The sequence below is a fragment of the Eubalaena glacialis genome, chromosome 1 (genome assembly GCF_028564815.1).
Source record: "Eubalaena glacialis isolate mEubGla1 chromosome 1, mEubGla1.1.hap2.+ XY, whole genome shotgun sequence".
In the NCBI taxonomy this organism is placed as follows: Eukaryota; Metazoa; Chordata; class Mammalia; order Artiodactyla; family Balaenidae; genus Eubalaena; species Eubalaena glacialis.
The window spans coordinates 66,027,358-66,046,846 of record NC_083716.1 but is presented as its reverse complement, the minus strand read 5'-3'; the positions used below and the strand labels follow the sequence as shown (position 1 = coordinate 66,046,846).

At 39.1% G+C, this 19,489-nt stretch overlaps 1 protein-coding gene and 1 non-coding gene across 2 annotated transcripts in view; both read right to left on the bottom strand.

Annotated features, from left to right (window-relative positions):
* Positions 1-19,489, bottom strand: part of LOC133096167 (DNA replication ATP-dependent helicase/nuclease DNA2) — an 89,115-nt gene that overhangs the window by 27,957 nt on the left and 41,669 nt on the right. Inside the window, exons 9-12 of the mRNA XM_061197652.1 lie at positions 17,288-17,473; positions 16,152-16,335; positions 13,351-13,496; positions 5,271-5,402 (exon numbers count right to left, since the gene is read on the bottom strand). Of these exons, the coding sequence (XP_061053635.1) occupies positions 5,271-5,402; positions 13,351-13,496; positions 16,152-16,335; positions 17,288-17,473 (648 nt within the window). The remainder of the gene's footprint in view (positions 1-5,270; positions 5,403-13,350; positions 13,497-16,151; positions 16,336-17,287; positions 17,474-19,489) is intronic.
* On the bottom strand, positions 2,668-2,774 carry LOC133078836 (U6 spliceosomal RNA). Its single transcript, XR_009697954.1, has one exon. It is a non-coding gene; the product is annotated as a U6 spliceosomal RNA (small nuclear RNA).

The following is a 19,489-nucleotide window of genomic DNA, read 5'->3' as shown; positions in this document are numbered from 1 at the left end:
CAATAGAGGAATTCAGGGAAGCCACAACTTATCAGAAATTTCTTAAATATTAATCTGTTTTCTCTGATGGATGTTATCTGATCATGACATGTATTTAAATATACTTATATGAAATAAAGCCAACTTTATTAAATATGTCAGATGTATACTTAGAAGATAGGTAATAAAACTTTTAACATTACTATTAAAATTCTTTCCCCTAGAAAAAGAAGTAATGTGGTTTTAGACTTAGATCTGTAGAACAAATGACAGGTACTTCAATTTAACTTCTATGCTTTTTATCAACATAATGCTGTAAAACTCTTTTTTTTTTTTTTTTTTTTTTTGTAAAACTCTTTTGAGAGTCACCTGATAGAGAATATAAGAGGTCATGAAGATTAAGAAAATACACATTTACTACTTATGGGAGAGAAAGGTTCTGTCCTTAAATGGCTTTTAAAGGTCTCATTCTCTGCTCTAAAGTCTAAAGTTTTGTTGTTTCTTTTAAAGACTAGCTATAGACTGCTGGGGAAACGATGCAAAGTAAAGTACAGAGAAGCGCCTCCTTCACAGACAGACACATAAAACCCCATCAGAAATAACTGAAACAAAGAAGAGTCTTACACCAACCTACGGAGATGAGAACACCAAGCTGGAAATCAAGAAATTCCTTATTCTAGACTCTGCTCTACTACCGGTTTTTCACATAAAACCTGGACAAGTCACACCACCTCACTGGACCTCAATTTCCTTACTGGAAATCTAAGACTGAAATCTCAAAAATCCCCTTCAGGTCAAAGATAATTCTGAATCCCAAACTTTCCTAGGCTTCCATGATAACTTCTTCCAAGCTACCAAATCCCTTGCTGGTCCACTCCAAGCCTCCTTCAATGGATTCCACTCTCTCCCTCTGTCCTTATACAAGGTTACCTCTCAGGGTTCTATGCCTCTTCTGCTGCCCTCAGCAGATTGCTGTTCTCTCTCAGCAATCCCCTCCACTTCTACGTTTTCAACTACCATCAATACAATGAGTTCCTGGGGGGTTTTAGTCTCCCTGTAATACCTAGAACAATCCTGGGCACAGATGCAGCATGTAATACATGTTTGCTGAATAGATAAGTCCATAAGTCTGTGCGATTATGGCAGCTTATTAACTCTGCAAAAACAATAAGTAAATTTTAGCCAAAAGAAAAAAACATGCAAACAAAATGCTAAAACAACAGTGAAAGAAAAGCTAGTATCTAAAACAACCATAAGGAATTCTCTGGCGGTCCAGTGGTTAGGACTTGGCGCATTCATTGCTGTGGCCCTGGGTTCAATCCCTGGTCGGGGAACTAAGATCCTGCAAGCCATGGGCAAGACAGAAAAAAAAAAAGATAAAACAACCACAGAAATGGATATCCACCACAATTTTAAATCTCAAGCAAATTTAAATGACTCCAAAAGAAATAATAAGGGAGGAAAGAAAGGTAGGGAGGGAAGGTAAACAAGGATAAAGAAATAATTAGGGGGACTTCCCTGGTGGCGCAGTGGTTAGAATCCGCCTGCCAATGCAGGGGACACGGGTTCAAGCCCTGGTCCGGGAAGATCCCACATGCCGCAGAGCAACTAAGCCTGTGCGCCACAACTACTGAGCCTGAGCTCTAGAGCTCACAAGCTACAACTACTGAGCCCACGTGCCACAACTACTGAAACCTGCATGCCTAGAGCCCGTGCTCGCAACAAAAGAAGCCATAACAATGAGAAGCCCGCGCACCGCAATGAAGAGTAGCCCCCGCTCACCGCAACTAGAGAAAGCCCACGCGCAACAACAAAGACCCAACACAGCCAAAAACAAATAAATAAATTAATTTTTTAAAAAAAGATAAAGAATATTGCTAAGCAAAATGTTAAAAAAAAGAGAAAGAAATAATTAGGAACAATGGAAAACAAAATTAAGTTTGTTATTATTACAGAAAATCAAGAGACCAGAATGACAGAAACACTGCAAAACAAAGCAAGGAACCAGGAAAAGAATGACTACTTAATAAACAGTTAGTAGGGCTTCCCTGGTGGTGCAGTGGTTGAGAATCTGCCTGCCAATGCAGGGGACACGGGTTCGAGCCCTGGTCTGGGAAGATCCCACATGCCGCAGAGCAGCTAGGCCCGTGAGCCACAATTACTGAGCCTGCGCATCTGGAGCCTGTGCTCCGCAACAAGAGAGGCCGCGATAGTGAGAGGCCCGCGCACCGTGATGAAGAGTGGCCCCCGCTTGCCACAACTAGAGAAAGCCCTCGCACAGAAACGAAGACCCAACACAGCCATAAATAAATAAATAAATAGTTAGCAGATTATCACAGTGACAACTAATGCACCAACATCCACCCCCTATACCAGACACAGCAATCTGCTCCAAAGAAATAACAAAGAACAAAGCATTTATAAATTTATTGTAAAAAACACTACGAGAAACTTTAACAAATTTACTCTAGCATTTTTTTTAGGGTAAGGACCTGGTGGTAAATTTATGACCACAACAGAAGCAAAGAATATGATAAATAAACCCAATTCTAACAGCAAGATAACTTTGGTTTTTTTTAACCACTAAGTTTTTTTTTTTTATTGAAGTATGGTTGATTTACAGTGTTGTGTAAGTTTCAGGTGTACAGCAAAGTGATACAGTTATACATATATATATGTATTCTTTTTAAAAATATGGAATGCTTCACAAATTTGTGTGTCATCTTTGTGCAGGGGCCATGCTAATCTTCTCTGTATCGTTCCAATTTTACTGTATGTGCTGCCAAAACGAGCACAACCACTAAGTATTTTTAAAATAGATATATCAAAGTCCTATTGGCAAACTGATTGTGGTGATGGTTGTATAACTCTATGAATATACTCAATTATAAATAATTATAATAATAAAATAAATAAAATCTTACCGGCAGACACAGGACATTTAAACATTGCTAGCAACTTTCTAAAATGACTTAAAAAATTCTCAAAGAATTCTAGCAATATGCAAAAGGTTGTAAATTTTCCAAGTACCTTGGATGAAGCAGTCCAGTTATGAGGTTTTAATGCACAGAAATAACTGTCCCCGTAAGGTCCACCCCTCCACTTGTGTACTCTAATCCCTCTCTTTTACTCAATGACACAGCTCTAAGACTCCTCCCATCTCTTCTAAGTGTTAATGTTACCCTCTCTATGGAATTCGTCTCATTGGCATATAAACATGTTATACCTCCCATCTTCAAAACAACAACAAAGCTCTCTTAACCCCACATAAGCCATTCCATTTCTACATACCCTTTCATAGAACAACCTGTCAATATAGCAGTCTACACTCCCTGACTCCAAATCCTCCTTTACCATTCTCTCTTGACCCCATTCTCATCACATTTTCTCCCCTGGAATCACCACTGACTTTTTTTTCCCTCACACCCTGCACCAAAACCTATCAGCTCTACGTTGAAAATCTGACCGTAATCCAGCTGATTCTCATCACTTCCACAACCCTCACTCTGGTCTAAGCCGCCACCAACTCTTGCCTGGATTCCTGCAAGAACCTCCAAATTGGTGTCTCTACCTCTGCCCTATCCTATAACATAGTCTTAAAAGATTGATTCTTTCAAAAGTAAATCAGATCAACATAGAAAGTAGCACAGAGAGGATAAGGAACTTGACTAAAGTTGCACAGATAAATTGCGGCAAAACTGGGATTCACATCCAGGCTCAGTATGTCATTTAACTTGAGAAAACACACTGGTGCAAAGAACTGTTCCCAAGATTTCTGATTCACAAATCTTAAAACAAGTTCAGATCACATAATATCACAAGATAAAATATTGAGAATATTGAGAAAAAGATAAGAATATTGATATAAAAGGAAGTTATGACTACTTAAAGAAAAATAAAATGTTTCCTGTTTAAAAAAAAAAAAAAAGAAATCAGATCAAAACCCTCTGTACAAGCCCTGCAATGGCTTCCCATGGTAGCCAGATGACATGTGGTCATGGACTCAGAATGGCAGCCCATGTCCCGTAAGGCTTATGAGGCCCCAGGACAGCTGCTTCTCCTGTTCCACCTCACTCTGCTCCAGCCACACTGGCAGGAGTGCGTTAGCCACAGGGCTTTTACCTGGAGTGCTCTTCCTGGAAACAGCTGCATGGCTCCCTCCTTCACTTCCTTCAGGCTCCTGCTCAATGTCACCTTATAGACAGAGGCCTTTCATGACCATTCTTGGGAAATAATATGTCCCTCCAACTCCTCTTTCTTATCCTCCCCATTGTTCTACACTGCACTTATCACAATCTGGCACCCTGCTGTTTACTTGTTCAGTAGTACAGAAGCACCATAAAGTCAGTGGCTTTTTTTTTTTTTTTTTTTTTGCTACTGTGATCCCAGCACCTAGAACGTTACTTGGCACATATTAGGCACTTAATAAATATTTGCTGAATGGGCAAATAATGGGGGAAAAAAAGGATGACCTACAAATTTATATCAATGCTACTTAAGGGGAAAAAAAACCAAATGCCAAACAGCATTGAATGGCTAAACACACTATTTAAACATATAGCACAGGGCTTCCCTGGTGGCGCAGTGGTTAAGAATCCACCTGCCAATGCAGGGGACACGAGTTCGAGCCCTGGTCCTGGAAGATCCCATATGCCGCGGAGCAACTAAGCCCGTGCGCCACAACTACTGAGCCTGAGCTCTAGAGCCCGCGTACCACAACTACTGAGCCCACGTGCCACAACTACTGAAGCCTGTGCGCCTAGAGCCCATGCTCCGCAACAAGAGAAGCCACGACAATGAGAAGCCCACACACCACAACGAAGAGTAGCCCCCGCTCACCGCAACTAGAGAAAGCCCGCGCACAGCAACGAAGACCCAACACAGCCAAAAATAAATAAATAAATAAATTTATTAAAAATAAATAAAAATAAATAAACATACAGCACAAATCCATGGCAATCAACACATGAGACAGTCCATATATGATAGTAACACAGAGAAATATATATGAAATTAGAACAGCCCCCCCAAATATTTATAAACTGAAGATTTTATTAAAAAACCATACCTACATCCAAAAATTATAAATTTTACTATAGTGAAAATAGAATTTTCTACCCATTAGATTATTTTTTTGGTCCAAGAATTATACTCCAGACTGTAATTTATAAAGTAAGCAAATAAAAAGGCTAGTTGTCATAACTTGACCTCTAAAAAGCTTTAATTCAACATCTTGAATAAGATCCTGGTCTAAAGATACAAACACCATATAAACAAAATGGGTTTCTTACAGAGAGAGCTGCATCTGAGGGAAGTCAGTTGAAGTATGTTTATGCATGAAATCTCCAGCCCATTTAGAAAATGAAGGAAGATACTCCTCTACTTCTTGTTTTATTTCATCCTGATTCAGATTTAGGCGGTACCTACCAAAGTAAGAGATATTAAATATGAAAGCTTAAATATGAAAAAAGTAAACAAGGAAAAAAACATTCAAATAAGCAACCCAAGTGGCCATCAACTAATGAATGGATAAATAAAATTTGGTATATACAATGGAATATTATTCAGCCTTGGAAAGGAAGGAAATTTTGATACATGCTACAACACAGATGAACCTTGAGGACATTAGACTAAATAAGCCAACAACAAAAGGAGAAATACTGCATGACCGCTTACGTGAGGTACCTAGAATAGTCAAATTCATAGAGACAGAAAGAATGGTGACTGCCAGGGACTGAGGGAAGGGGGAGTTGTTTAATGGATATAAAGTTTCAGTCTGGGAAGATAAAAAAAGTTCTGGAGGTGGATGATGGTAGTGTTTGCACAACAATGTCAATGTACTTAATGTCACTTAACTGTACCCTTAAAAGTGGTTAAGATTGTGATTTTTAATGCTATGTGTATTTTACCACACAAAAAAAATCCAAATAACAGTGACATGACATCAAATTTCAGATCTGCTCCAATTCTTATCATCTCAGGTCTAATAGGTCTCAGTTACACTTTTGGGATAAAAAAGAAACCGTAGAAGATGTTGCTCTTGAAACCCAGCAATGGAAAGTAGACAAGTAAGAGGAAAAAAGACTGTAGGAACAGAAAAGTCACATCAGCCTTACCGAATCAAAGGACAATCTATAGGAATGTTAACTTCTTAAGTCAGAAGTCAGCAAAGACTACCAGAATCTAGTCTCAGTTTTTCAGGGTGCCCACAAGGTCAAAACTATGTCATAATAATACTACAACATTATTTGCCTTTTTTGCTCTTGTTTTCTCATGAGTACACAGTGGAGATTTCTGAGTCCACATACACACATACAATATAGCAATATAGAGAATGAAGAAGCAGATGTAAGAAACCAGATGTCTTTTTTTTTTTTTTTTATTGGAGTATAGTTGATTTACAATGTTGTGTTAGTTTCAGGTGTACAGCAAAGTGAATCAGTTATACATATACATATATCTACTCTTTTTAGATTCTTTTCCCATATAGGCCTTACAGAGTATTGAGGAGAGTTCCCTGTGCTGTATAGTAGGTCCTTATTAGTTATCTATTTTATATATACAGGTGTCTTGTATTAAGTCATAAAATTAAAACATCTGCAAAAATGTAAAACAATGCCACTTGTCTCATTACATATTTTTTCAAAAACAGTTATTTTTCATTAGACTGTTATTTATGTTAACATGGAATGGATTGTTATTGTTATTTTAAAATTAACCAATAAACATTTTAAAATTGTCTCAGTTTTCATTTCTAGTACAGTAATTATCTATAGATATAACCCACATAAACAAAAGCTCCTTAGGGTCCTCAATAATTTTTTCAGTGTAACATGGTCCTGAGACCAAAAAGTTTTGAAAACTGCTGTCCCCTTCCCAGGATGGTTCTCCCAGCTCCTTCTGCATGTTTAAGCATCACAATCTTAATAACTCCTCTGGGGTGTTAAGAGCACACGTGTTTCTGTCAGATCACACCTAGGTTTGAATCCTAACTCTTTATTAGATGTGTAACTTTGGGCAATTCACTGATAACTGAGCCTCAGTTTCCTCATCTGTAAGGTGAGTTGATAACTACCACACAGTTAGTTTGACGATTAAGCAAAACAGCCCATGTAAAATATTAATACTTGGCTTATGATAAGAACTCAATAAGGTATGAAGATAATAACAGTGAATACTCATATAATGCTGACTCTAGGCCAGGTACTATTCTAGGTGCTTAACATGAACACTTTCAACCCTCATTATATCTCTATGAGATACTATTATTGTCACCCCACTTTAGAGCTGAGGAAACTGAAGCTCAGAAGTTACTTCCAAAGGACACACAGCTCTAGCTTGGGAACCTAAGTTCTTAACCCCTATGCTCCCTTCTACACTGTGTTTTAATAATTTACTGCCATAATCTTCTCCCTGCAGGCCTGAGTTCACCTGAGTACTGGTATAGCCTCCAACCATCTGCAAACTCCTTTCAAAAAACACAACTTACCATTTTTCTCACCTTCTGAAGATAGCACAATATTCAATAACATATTCATCAAAATCTGAGACTCCAGAACACTACAGATTTACCATATAATAACTCTGTAACATTTCTAATACCAAATTTAATAAGCTCCTACTTTCCTAGGTTTCTGCTACCTCTGGCTTATCAGAACTAAGAAAGCAGAGCCCTATCAGTCCTCTAGGAGAGCCAGTTCAGCAGGGAAGACAAAATTAGCAACCCTAGCTCTGCCAAGATTGCTTGTCCTGAGCACAAAAGCAACTTCAGGCTGAAGGCAAAGCTGAAGTATCTCAAACCAGGGAGCAACTGCTGACACCAAAGTGCCCCGAATGACCTACAGAAACACAATCAGCCCACATAAGGCAAAGGGTGTTTGTCTGAAAAAGGCTGTTTGAAATCTGGAAAACTTCCAGGGGATGAAAGATGATATAGGTGAGGACGTGGGGGAAACAAGGACCCATATATTGCCTACAGAAATGCAAAATGAATTCTGCAATATACACACATATTAAATCATTAAGTTGTATACCTTAAACTAATACAACTAATACAACTTAAACTAATACATATAACAATATGTCAGTGATATCTCAACAAAACTGGAAAACAATGAATGGAAGAAAGAAACAGGACAATGTCTGCATAGAGCAATTTGACAATATATATCAAAACTTTAAATGTACCCAGACCGGATCCTGTCCTGGAGGGAAAGAAATGCTACAAAGAACATTACTGGACAAAACTGAAATGTGGACAGTAGATCAGACACAAGTATTATAACAATGTTAAATTTCCTGAAGTTGATAACTGTTCTGTGGTTACATAAGAGAAAATCCTTATTCTTAGGAAATACACATTTAAGTATTTAAAGGTCAAAAAAACACATATACAACTTAATCTCAAGAGGTTTAGAAAAACACACACACAACACGTAAATCTGAGTAAAGACTGTATGGATGTTCTTTGTACTACTCCTGCAACTTTTCTCTAAATTTAAAATTATTTTCAGATAAAAAGATTTTTTAACAAAAAGATACACCCCTATGTTCATAGCAGCACCACTCATAATAGCCAAGACATGAAAACAACCTAAATGTCCATTGACAGATGAATGGATAAAGATGTGGTACATATATACAATGGAATACTACTCAGCCATAAAAAAGAATGAAATAATGCCATTTGCGGCAACATGGATGCAACTAGAGATTATCATACTAAGAGAGGTAAATCAGAAAGAGAAAAACAAATGCCATATGATATTGCTTATATGTGGAATCTAAATTATGACATAAATGAACCTATCTACGAAACAGAAACAAACTCACAGACATAGAGAATAGACTTGTGGTTGCCAAGGGGAGCGGGTTGGGGGAAGGATGGTGTGGGAGGTTGACATAAGCTCTTATAAAATGGATAAACAACAAGGTCCAACTGTATAGCACTATATTTGATATCCTGTGATAAACCATAATGGAAAAGGATATAAAAATATATATATATATGTATAACTGAGTCACTTTGCTGTACAGCAGAAAATAATACAACATTGTAAATCAACTATACTTCAATAAAAAAAATTTTTTTTAAAAGATTTTTAAAATGTTTAAATGTAAATATCCTCTGGTCTGACAATTCCACTTCTAAGTATTGAGCCCAGATATATGCCTGCACAGCTATTAAAATTAAAATGTACAAAGGTATTTATTATAGCATTGCTAATAAAAGCAAAGACTGGGGCTTCCCTGGTGGCGCAGTGGTTGAGAATCTGCCTGCCAATGCAGGGGACACGGGTTCGAGCCCTGGTCTGGGAAGATCCCACATGCCGCGGAGCAACTAGGCCCGTGAGCCACAATTGCTGAGCCTGCGCATCTGGAGCCTGTGCTCCGCAACAAGAGGCCGCGATAGTGAGAGGCCCGCGCACTGCGATGAAGAGTGGCCCCCGCTTGCCACAACTAGAGAAAGCCCTTGCACAGAAACGAAGACCCAACACAGCCATAAATAAAAAAAAAAAAAAAAAAAAGCAAAGACTGAAATGCCAGGGGCTCTTAAATAAATTATTGTACATCCATACAATGAAACATTTTGCCACTCTTAATTAAAAATGAGATAGCTCAATCAGTACTAATATGGAATAATCACCAAGTTTTTTTTTTTTTTTGGCCACGCTGCCCGACTTGTAGAATCTTAGTTCCTTGACCAGGGATTGAACCCGGGTCCATGGCAGTGAAAGCATTGAATCCTAACCACTGGGCCGCCAGGGAACTCCCAAGATTTAATATTTATATACCATTGGTATGCTACCATTTATATAACAAATAATATATAAACATAAATAATCACACACACAATCACATGTAAATATTTGAAATCTCTGTGGAAGGACATACAAGAAACTGATAACAGAAGTTGCCCCTGGAGCTAGGTAGTGACTGACCAGGGATGCAGGGGTAGAAAGGACTTACTATCACTGTATACCCTCTTGTACTATTACAACAACACATGGTGTATGTGAATTTATAACTTATTTAGAAATAATAATTTACTATTAAAAAAAATACCCTGCACAACTGGGTAATCTTTTTCCTAAATAACCTTCGCGAACCATCCTGGAACCATTCTTCATTGTCGCCATCTCCTTAGGCAGATTCTTCCTAGTGTTTTACTTTTTACAGACCAGGACTCTTCTAAGTTTCCAAACCAGTCCACACTGGTTATTTAAAGTCTTCTGCATTTAAATTCTGCCTTTTTAATTTCGAGCCAAATCACAGCAAAATGACATGTAACCACCTGCTCTTTCCTGAGACTACAGAGATACTTAAGGTTTGGCATCTTCAAGCCTAGACTTTTATAGATATAATGAGAGGACAGAGCATGAACAGGTAAAAATCTGTTCTAAGATCTGTAATAAAGTAGAAGGGCCTATGAGAGAGGGCAGGAAAGAACTTTGGATCTGTTATTTTTAGGCTCTGGGAATTTTAAAAAGTATCCTTTTGAACAGGGTTGGGCAAGATTCATGAGAGAATTAGTATTTTCATAACTGAAATGAAACACATATTTTCCCTTAATGACTTAGGATATCATGATAAAAAAATAATAATAATGCAGCAAAATGGATGGAGATTACCATACTGTGAAGTCAGAGAAAGACAACTATCATATGATATCACTTATATGTGGAATCTAAAATATGACAGAAATGAACTTATTTAGAAAACAGAGACTCACAAACATAGAAAACAAACTTATGATTACCAAAGGGGAAGGGGGGGCAGGGGGGCGGGGATAAATTAGAAGTTTGGATTTAGCAGATACAAACTACTATATATAAAATAGATAAACAAGGTCCTACTGTATAGCACAGGGAACTCTATTCACTATCCTGTAATAAACCATAATGGAAAAGAATATGAAAAAGAATATATAGGGACTTCCCTGGTGGCTCAGTGGTTAAGAATCCACCTGCCAATGCAGGGGACACAGGTTCGAGCCCTGGTCTGGGAAGATCCCACATGCCACGGAGCAACTAAGCCCGTGTGCCACTACTACTGAGCCTGCACTCTAGAGCCCGCGAGCCACAACTACTGAGCCCACGTGCCACAACTACTGAAGCCTGCGTGCCTAGAGCCCCCGCTCACTGCAACTAGAGAAAGCCCATGCGCAGCAAGGAAGACCCAACGCAGCCAAAAATAAAAATTAATTAGTTAACTAATTTTAAAAAAAAGAATATATATGTATGCATATGTATAAATAACTAAATCACTTTGCCATACACCAGAAACTAACACAACGTTGTAAATCAACTATATTTCAAAAAATATATATATATAATTCAGTGAGTGATCCCCAAGGATCTGCTAATACATTCCTGACACAACACTGTAAAGCAACTATACTCCAATAAAAATTAATTAAAGGGACTTCCCTGGTGGTCCAGTGGTTAAGACTCTGTGCTTCCACTGCAGGGGGCACGGGTTCGATCCCTGGTCAGGGAACTAAGTTTCCTGAAGCCGCGCTGTGCGGCCAAAAAAAAAAAAAACAAAACAAAAAAAATTCTGATTTTCATAGTTCTTGTATTTTTTAAAAGTTTCTCCTTTCCTATACAGTAATGAAGCTATCAGCTCTCCTATTATATGACTATGAAGGTACCTTTCTCCCGCATCTTAGAAACCAGATAAGACTGTTAGATGTTAATGAAAAATAACAGATGCTGAGGGCATAAGAGACATTCCATTACATAACATGCACAAGGTTTAATACAAGGACATGAATTCTGAGCAAGGCTGCTCAAAATCCTTGTTTTCTTTCATCCTTATATTCACGTTGGGTTCTGGACTGATCAGGTTACCTGATACCTGAATACCTGTGGTGGTTTAAAATATGTCCACAAATCCTTTGACACCCCCTTCAAAAGATGGCACCTAATTCCCCTACCGTTAAGGGAGAGCTAGACTTAGTGATGAGTACTTAATGAATAAAAAAAGCAGAAGTGACATCGTAGCAATCAGAGACTAGGTTATAAAAGGCACTGTGGCTTCCTGCTCTCTTTCTTGGACCCTTCAATCTGAAGGAAGCAGATTGTGTCCCAGGACGCATCAGCCAGCCCCCTAGAGAAGCCCATGTGGCAAGGAACTGAGGCCCCCTGCCAACAGCCAGCTAGGTACTGAGTCCTCGCCACAACAGACATGTGAGTGAGTCATCACGGAAGCAAATGCTCCTGCCCGGGTCATGCCTTCAGATGCAGCCCACATGGGAGACCCTGAGCCAGAGCCACCCAGCTGAACTATTTCCAAATTCTTGACTGACAAAAACTATGAGATAACAGGTTAGATGTTTGTCATTTTAAAGCACTAAGTTTTGATGTGTTTTGTGTTAGGGCAATGATCCATACAATACACAACAGATCCTGGTTAGGGTGTGACAAAAAATTTTTTTTAATTTGAAAACCAAAGTGGCAACTAAAGCAATAAGTAGAAGTCTTAAGCAAAAACTTTATTATATCTATTCATATTCTGAATGTCATGCTGTGTGGTTGTGACCAAGTGACAACTTCTCTGTGCTTCCATTTCTTCCTTTATAACAGGTTGCTATCAGATTATATAAGATAGCTAAAAAGCACTTAACACAGTGCCTGACATAGGGCAGGGTTCTAAAATGTTTTTAAGACAACAGATTGTATGTCATTAGTAAATAAGTGTAGAATTATGGAACACATTTTTCTCATTTAAACAGTGAAATGTAGAATTATATCTGGGAAAAGCAGGTTTGTATCAACTAGTCTGGAAAGCAAAATCACCACTAATAAAAAAATTTCTGTGAAAAAAAAATGGACTGCAGTAGGAGTCAAGAAAGAAATAGAGAGAGAATATGCCAATCCCTCTGCAGGTAGCCACTCATAAAACGCCAATGACTAGCCATTTGTGGGTTTACATGCATTATCTCCATTGCCACAAAAAGTCTGCAAAATAGGTATTATCACCCTTTTCAGAATCTTTCAGTAACTAGTTCAATCATAAAATTGGCAAAGCTAGAATTTGAAAGGAGGTTCATCTGACTCCCAACCCCATACAATTTTCAGGATGTCACACTGTTTCTAGAAGTAAAACAAAAAGTTCACACTCTCTGAGCCCAGCTGTGGAGTCTATTACACATATAGAGAATATTTAGATATTTTTAGCCAAAGAATTCCTGTTCTGCAATTTCAGAAGCTCTTCGCAGAATTGCAGTGGGATACTACAACCCTGAAATCTGCATTCTAGTATTATACTGATTTATATTTAATAGTCTAATAGCCAAATACCTTATAGATGCTAGGAAAGAAGTTATATAACAAAACTGTATCTATAGTTCCTCTCGTAACTACTTACATTTCCTTCAGATGCCTTATTTCCTGAACAGTTTGAAAAGCAAGTTCTTGTAGCTTTTCTGGGGCAAAACTGTCACTTATTGCTTTTTGAAATACTTCATGGAGAACCGTACCAATCAGCATTTGGCGTGTGGCTGGATCAGAGCTCTACCAAAAAAAAAACAAAAATCATACAAACATCTTATTTCACAATGTATCAACAGATGTGATCGTACATTTATTACCTAACATATTGAACCACCATAGCCAAAGTACACTGGTGAGACAAATGCCAAAATATGAAACAACTTTTTTTTCTGGCGAGTGAAATTATAGATAACGTTCACTTTCTTCAATTTAGAATTACCTGAATTATTTTACAAGTTATTTTTTTCAAATCAGTATATTTCCATTTTGAAAAAAATTAAAATAACTTATATGAAAAAGTTCAATGCAGTCTCAAATATTTAACATATTCATCTCTAATTTCACTTTATAATGAACCCACATAGCAAAGTCAATAAACACATAGATCATAAAGTCATGTGAGTAAAATACTCAAACATGAAACAAACTTACAGCAGAGTTTTTTTTTTTTGGCTGCCCCACACACCTGTGGGATCTTAGTTCCCCAACCAGGGACTGAACAGAGGCCCTGGCAGTTAAAGCGCTGAGTCCTAACCACTGGACCGCCAGGGAATTCTCTACAGCAGAGATTTTTTTTTTTAATTTACTTTTTTAAATTAATTAATTAATTTATTTATTTTTGGCTGTGTTGGGTCTTCGTTGCTGCGCGTGGGCTTTCTCTAGTTGCTGCGAGCGGGGGCTGTTCTTCGTTGCGGTACGTGTGCTCCTTATTGAGGGGGTTTCTCTTGTTGCAGAGCATGGGCTCTAGGTGCACAGGCTTCAGGAGCTGTGGCTCGCAGGCTCTAGAGCGCAGGTTCAGTAGTTGTGACGCACGGGCTTAGTTGCTCCGCAGCATGTGGGATCCACCCAGACCAGGGCTCGAACCCATGTCCCTTGCATTGGCAGGTGGATTCTTAACCACTGTGCCACCAGGGAAGTCCCCAGCAGAGATTTTTGACAAACTCTCGCCACTCAAAAAGAAACAGTAGTTTTCAATTAACTCTTTTATTAGCCTGGACCGTCCCCTTGAAACTATCAAAAAACAAGGAAAAGTCCACCAAACACCCATCAGGAATTTAAAAAATTAATTTACAGGGAACTCTCTGTACTTTTTTTGTAAGTTCTATGTGAGTCTAAAATTATTTCAAAATAAGGTTTTTAAAATATTAATATTCAGGTCTGCTTTATAATATGTGGTTAAAAGAGAAGTTAATAGTATCCCCACAATTGAAGAAAAAAGCTGATTTTTTAAAAAAAACTATAAATAAGTGATAAGACTATTAGAAATAGTTTTAGGTAATCTAAGTTTAGGTAATCTAAATCTTAGGTAATCTAAATCTACTTAGGTATTTTTCCTTCTTTTACTCTTCTTGCTTAGCTGCATTTATTTTTTTTTTTTTTTTTTTTTCTGGCTGCATTGGGTCTTCATTGCTATGCACGGGATTTCTCTAGTTGCAGCGAGCGGGGGCTACTCTTCATTGCGGTGTGCAGGCTTCTCATTGCGGTGGCTTCTCTTGTTGCAGAGCACAGGCTCTAGGCGCGCGGGCTTCAGTAGTCGTGGCGTGCAGACTCAGTAGTTGTGGCTCAAGGGCTCTAGAGTGCAGGCTCAGTAGTTGTAGCACACAGGCTTAGTTGCTCCACGGCATGTGGGATCCTCCCGGCCCAGGGCCTGAACCCTTGTCCCCTGCATTCGCAGGCAGATTCCTAACCACTGCGCCACCAGGGAAGCCCTTAGCTGTATTTTTTGGTTTTCTACGTACATAGAGACTAATTGTATAATTAAAAGAATACCCTGGGAAGAAGAGGAAACTTAACAAATAAAACTCAAGTTCTTCAAAAATAAATGGCATTGGGAATTCCCTGGCGGTCCAGTGGTTAGGACTCCGTGCTCTCACTGCTGAGGGCCTGGGTTCAATCCCTGGTCAGAGAACTAAGATCCCACAAGCCGTGCAGTGCAACCAAAAAATAAAAAAGAAATGGCACTGAAACAAAGGGAGTGGGTGTAAGGCAGAATATAGATTAAAAGAAACTATGAGACATATCAACCAAACATAATATTGTTTGGATACTGACGCTAACAAATGAACTGAATAAAAAAAAATTTGATAAAAGACATTAGAGATAAAACTATTAGATTAATTTAAGGAATTACTGTTCATTTTATTGTGTATGATAAAGATACTGTGTTTATATATTTTTTTAAATCCTCAGCTTTCATTTAGTTGCAAAATAATACAATGTCTGGGAACAGCAAAATGGGTACATGGGAGTTTATTATAATCATCTCTTTGCGTATGTTTGAAACTTTCCATAATAATGTTTTTAAAAGAGACTCTCACATTTACTTTTAGTTCACTGGGAATCACATGAAGCCAAGTTTGGAAATGCCCAGATACATTAAATTAAAATTTTTATCACTTAAATTAATTATATTATTATTAGAATTAATTATTTTACAAAACGTTGAATAAGATTCAAAGGATCTTAGGGCACCTGGCCTTGAATCCCAACACTGCCACTTACTAGCTACAGTAACTTTGGGCAAGTCACTTAACTTCCTGATTTTCCCCATCAGTAAAATGCAGCTGATTAATACCATCTACTTCACAGGATTGTTGGGAGGATTAAGTAAGAGTGTAAAAGTGCTCTGTAAACTCTTAAGACCCTGTGGAAACACTGGCTGTTAATATTGTTCACCTTAAATGTTTCACTCAGGACAGCTCTTCTCATGCATCGGATACTACTGGCTATGCTTGTGCCAGAAATCAGCATGTCTGGATACAGAATCAAATATCCAAAATCTTCATCTATTATCCAAGTATCGGATATGCAGTCTCCCTCCAAATGAATGACGTCCCCTGGCTCTACTGGTACAGAGCACCTAAAAATAAAGCAAAATTAAAGTATACATAGTTTAGATTCCTACATTTAAACATATTAAGGAGGCTTCAAAAATAACTGGAGGGACTTCCCTGGTGGACCAGTGGTTAAGACTCCGTGCTCCCAATGCAGGGGGCCCGGGTTCGATTCCTGGTCAGGGAACTAGATCCCGCATGCCACAACTAAGAGCCCACATGCCGCAACTAAGAGCCCGCACACGGCAACGAAGATCCCGCGTGCCGCAACTAAGACCCGGCGCAGCCAAATAAAAAAAATAAACAAATAACTGGATATCTTATGTAAAGAAATAAATATTTCTAAATTTCTGGGTCTTGCATCATCTACTGCAAAAGCTATCAAATTATTAACAGTGTATAGCTTCAATTATGGATGAGGTTGTTCTAATAATAATTCTCTCATTCTTAAGACTTATACCTACAGCTTCTATAAGCCTTGAGGCATGAAGCCAAACACAATGTACCAAGAACAAAATCATATTTATCTAGTACAAACCATCCAACTTGCAGCCTAGACAAAGTTAGACTTCCACCTTCTCTGCATCTCCCCTTCACCCCTCACATACCACACACTGCTTGAAAAGCAACAGCTAGAGTCTAAGGATGTTCTTATGCTGTGATTAGTTTTCCTCTTAGTGAGAACTAAATGAGTTTTAAGCTGCAGTCCCAGAAAGCACTGGGAAATAGGAAGTAGTGATTTAATAAATCCCCTTGTACTTGATTTTCAAATGACAATAAAAATCAAGTTTTGGAATAAGGGACTTGAGATGCTGGTGTAATAGGCACAATCTTTATGCAGAATTAATTCAGGTTCATATCTACTCTCTTTATTAACAATTAAATTATTGCAACAGCCACACAAGCCCATGTGATAGTTTGTAAGACGGCACCCTTAAGACTCTGCCAGATCAACGCCCAAAGTCACACAAAAATTACCAGTCATTCCTAAGGATACACAGTTCTTTATATTCTAGCGACTGCGAAGCAGTGATGATTAGGTGCTTTTCATGGTTTCCTTCTTCATTCTGTACAATATTGACTGCTAATACCAGGTACCGGTTATCCAATCCTCGGCTCAGAACTGTTTTAGAAAAGGAAGCTTCCACCTTCTTCTTCTGAAATCTAAAGCATACACATACAAAACTACTGTAGCACAAGCATGAAATAAGAAGCCATCCAATCTCTTTTATCTACAAACCAACCTTCTAGTTTTCTAGGTTTGTTTCTTCCGGAAAGCTTATCACAAGACCATTGGCTAAAAGAGGTAAAGAGAGAGAGAGCAAGGGCATAGCAGAATTCCTATTATAAAAACTTCCCAGAAGCAATGCCATTTAAAACATGCTTATGATATGGATTTTTCCAAATATAAGCTCTATGAGGAGCTCTCTGGGACATCTATGATTATGAGGACGAATGGTAAATTGAAAAATATTAGACAATAAATTCCTACCACTGGTGCAAACCTCCCAAAGTACAAGTGAAAGGAAATGTCTAGGACACTATCCTTTTGTAAATAAAAGATGTTTGTTATGGAAAAATATAGTGTGGGTGGTTTGCTGGAAGTCCTACTGTGAGCTTCATTATTATATTAATCTTTCAATTAGGAGAGTACTTAGAAATCACCTAGTCCAACCTACTATTTAATGCAGGAAATCATTCTATAAAACCTCATTGGGGATCAACTAGCCTATGCTTTGTAGAGAAAGCAAGATTAATACCTGTCACCTTAACCATTCCTTCATAGAGTAACTCAGAAATTTCTTATTTATAATGGGCAAGTCGATTTCACAATTCTTTTATCCACTGATCCTAGCCGCCTGAAAACTGCAAAATACTCTAATCTCTCCTCTAGAAAACATTAAGTCCCTCTTAAATCTTTCCAGTTTGACTGCAGTCTTTATCAGTGACAGTCCAAAGTCATCATCTCTCCAGTTATTACCCTAAAACTTTACCCTAAAACTGTCTTTGTCACCCAACCTTTGTAACCCACCTAGGTTATATTCCTCATTCAGCTACCCCACGTAGCCTCAGGCCGTGAATTTCCCAAGGTCAGCTGGGACGCTTTAAGGATCTCCCAAAAGGTACTGCTGATCAAAACTCAAAGCGCAAAGATCCGTCAACAATAATTAGCCTCAATATCATTACTACTGACAATTCTACACTATGCTTGCGGGTCAATTTCCCCGACCATTTAAGTCGCTCTGAGGGTACAGATTTCTCCCTGGGATAACTTTCTCCAATTAAACATCAAGAAAAGCATCTAGCAGTTGCAATTTCCTTTTACAAGACATTTAAGGTGGCTAGGACTCCCCAAATTCAGGAAAGTGGTGATATCAAGGTTAAGAATGAACTGCTGGGTGAGGGAGAGTATTCAAGCTCTGGCCCGGGCTTGGCCCCAAAGAGAACCCTGGGAAACAGATCTCAGCTCCGGAGGCTCGTCGGGCGCCCCGGGACCTGAGCCCGGTCACTCTGCCCCAGCCCCGGTCCGCGGAGGCGCGGGTGCGGCCTCTCCCGCTCCCTTCTTTTCAAATCTCCCGCTTTGTTCCCAGACCCTTCCCCCGCTCCGCTCACAGCTCCGCCGGCGGCGCAGCCTTATCTCCGAAACTCTTCTCCATTAGCAGCTCCAGTTCGTCCACCTGCTCCATCCCGAGCACAGAGACCTCAAACTGCCGCCAGGTAAGATCAGGGGAACCTGGAGCTACACACCGGCGGGAAAAAGGAGCGCGAGGCCGCGTGGCGCCGCGCGCATGCGCCGACCAGCCGAGATCCCAAGTGACCTGCGCGGGCAGTCCCTCCCGCGCCCTGCGCGTAAGGAGCTTTTGCTCCTTTGCCTTGGGGTTTGGAAAACAGGGAGTCTTCGTAATCTGGCCCAGACTAAATGCTCCGGCTCGTCTGTCTCTCTCTGTTTCTGTCTCTCCCCCTCCCCCTTCCCCTCCTTCCCTCTCTCTCGACACGCCGACCCATGTCCGACACAGCACTTAGTATGAACAAAACTGCAGTTGCCCAAACCAAGGCGTCCCTTGTTAGCTTCTGGAATTTTTCACTCTTTGGAAAACAACCTCTCCTTTTTTTCTGGCTCAACTGAGAAAATGGAAGCTGTCAGAAAAGAACTTCCTCATCATGCCACGACTAAATCTA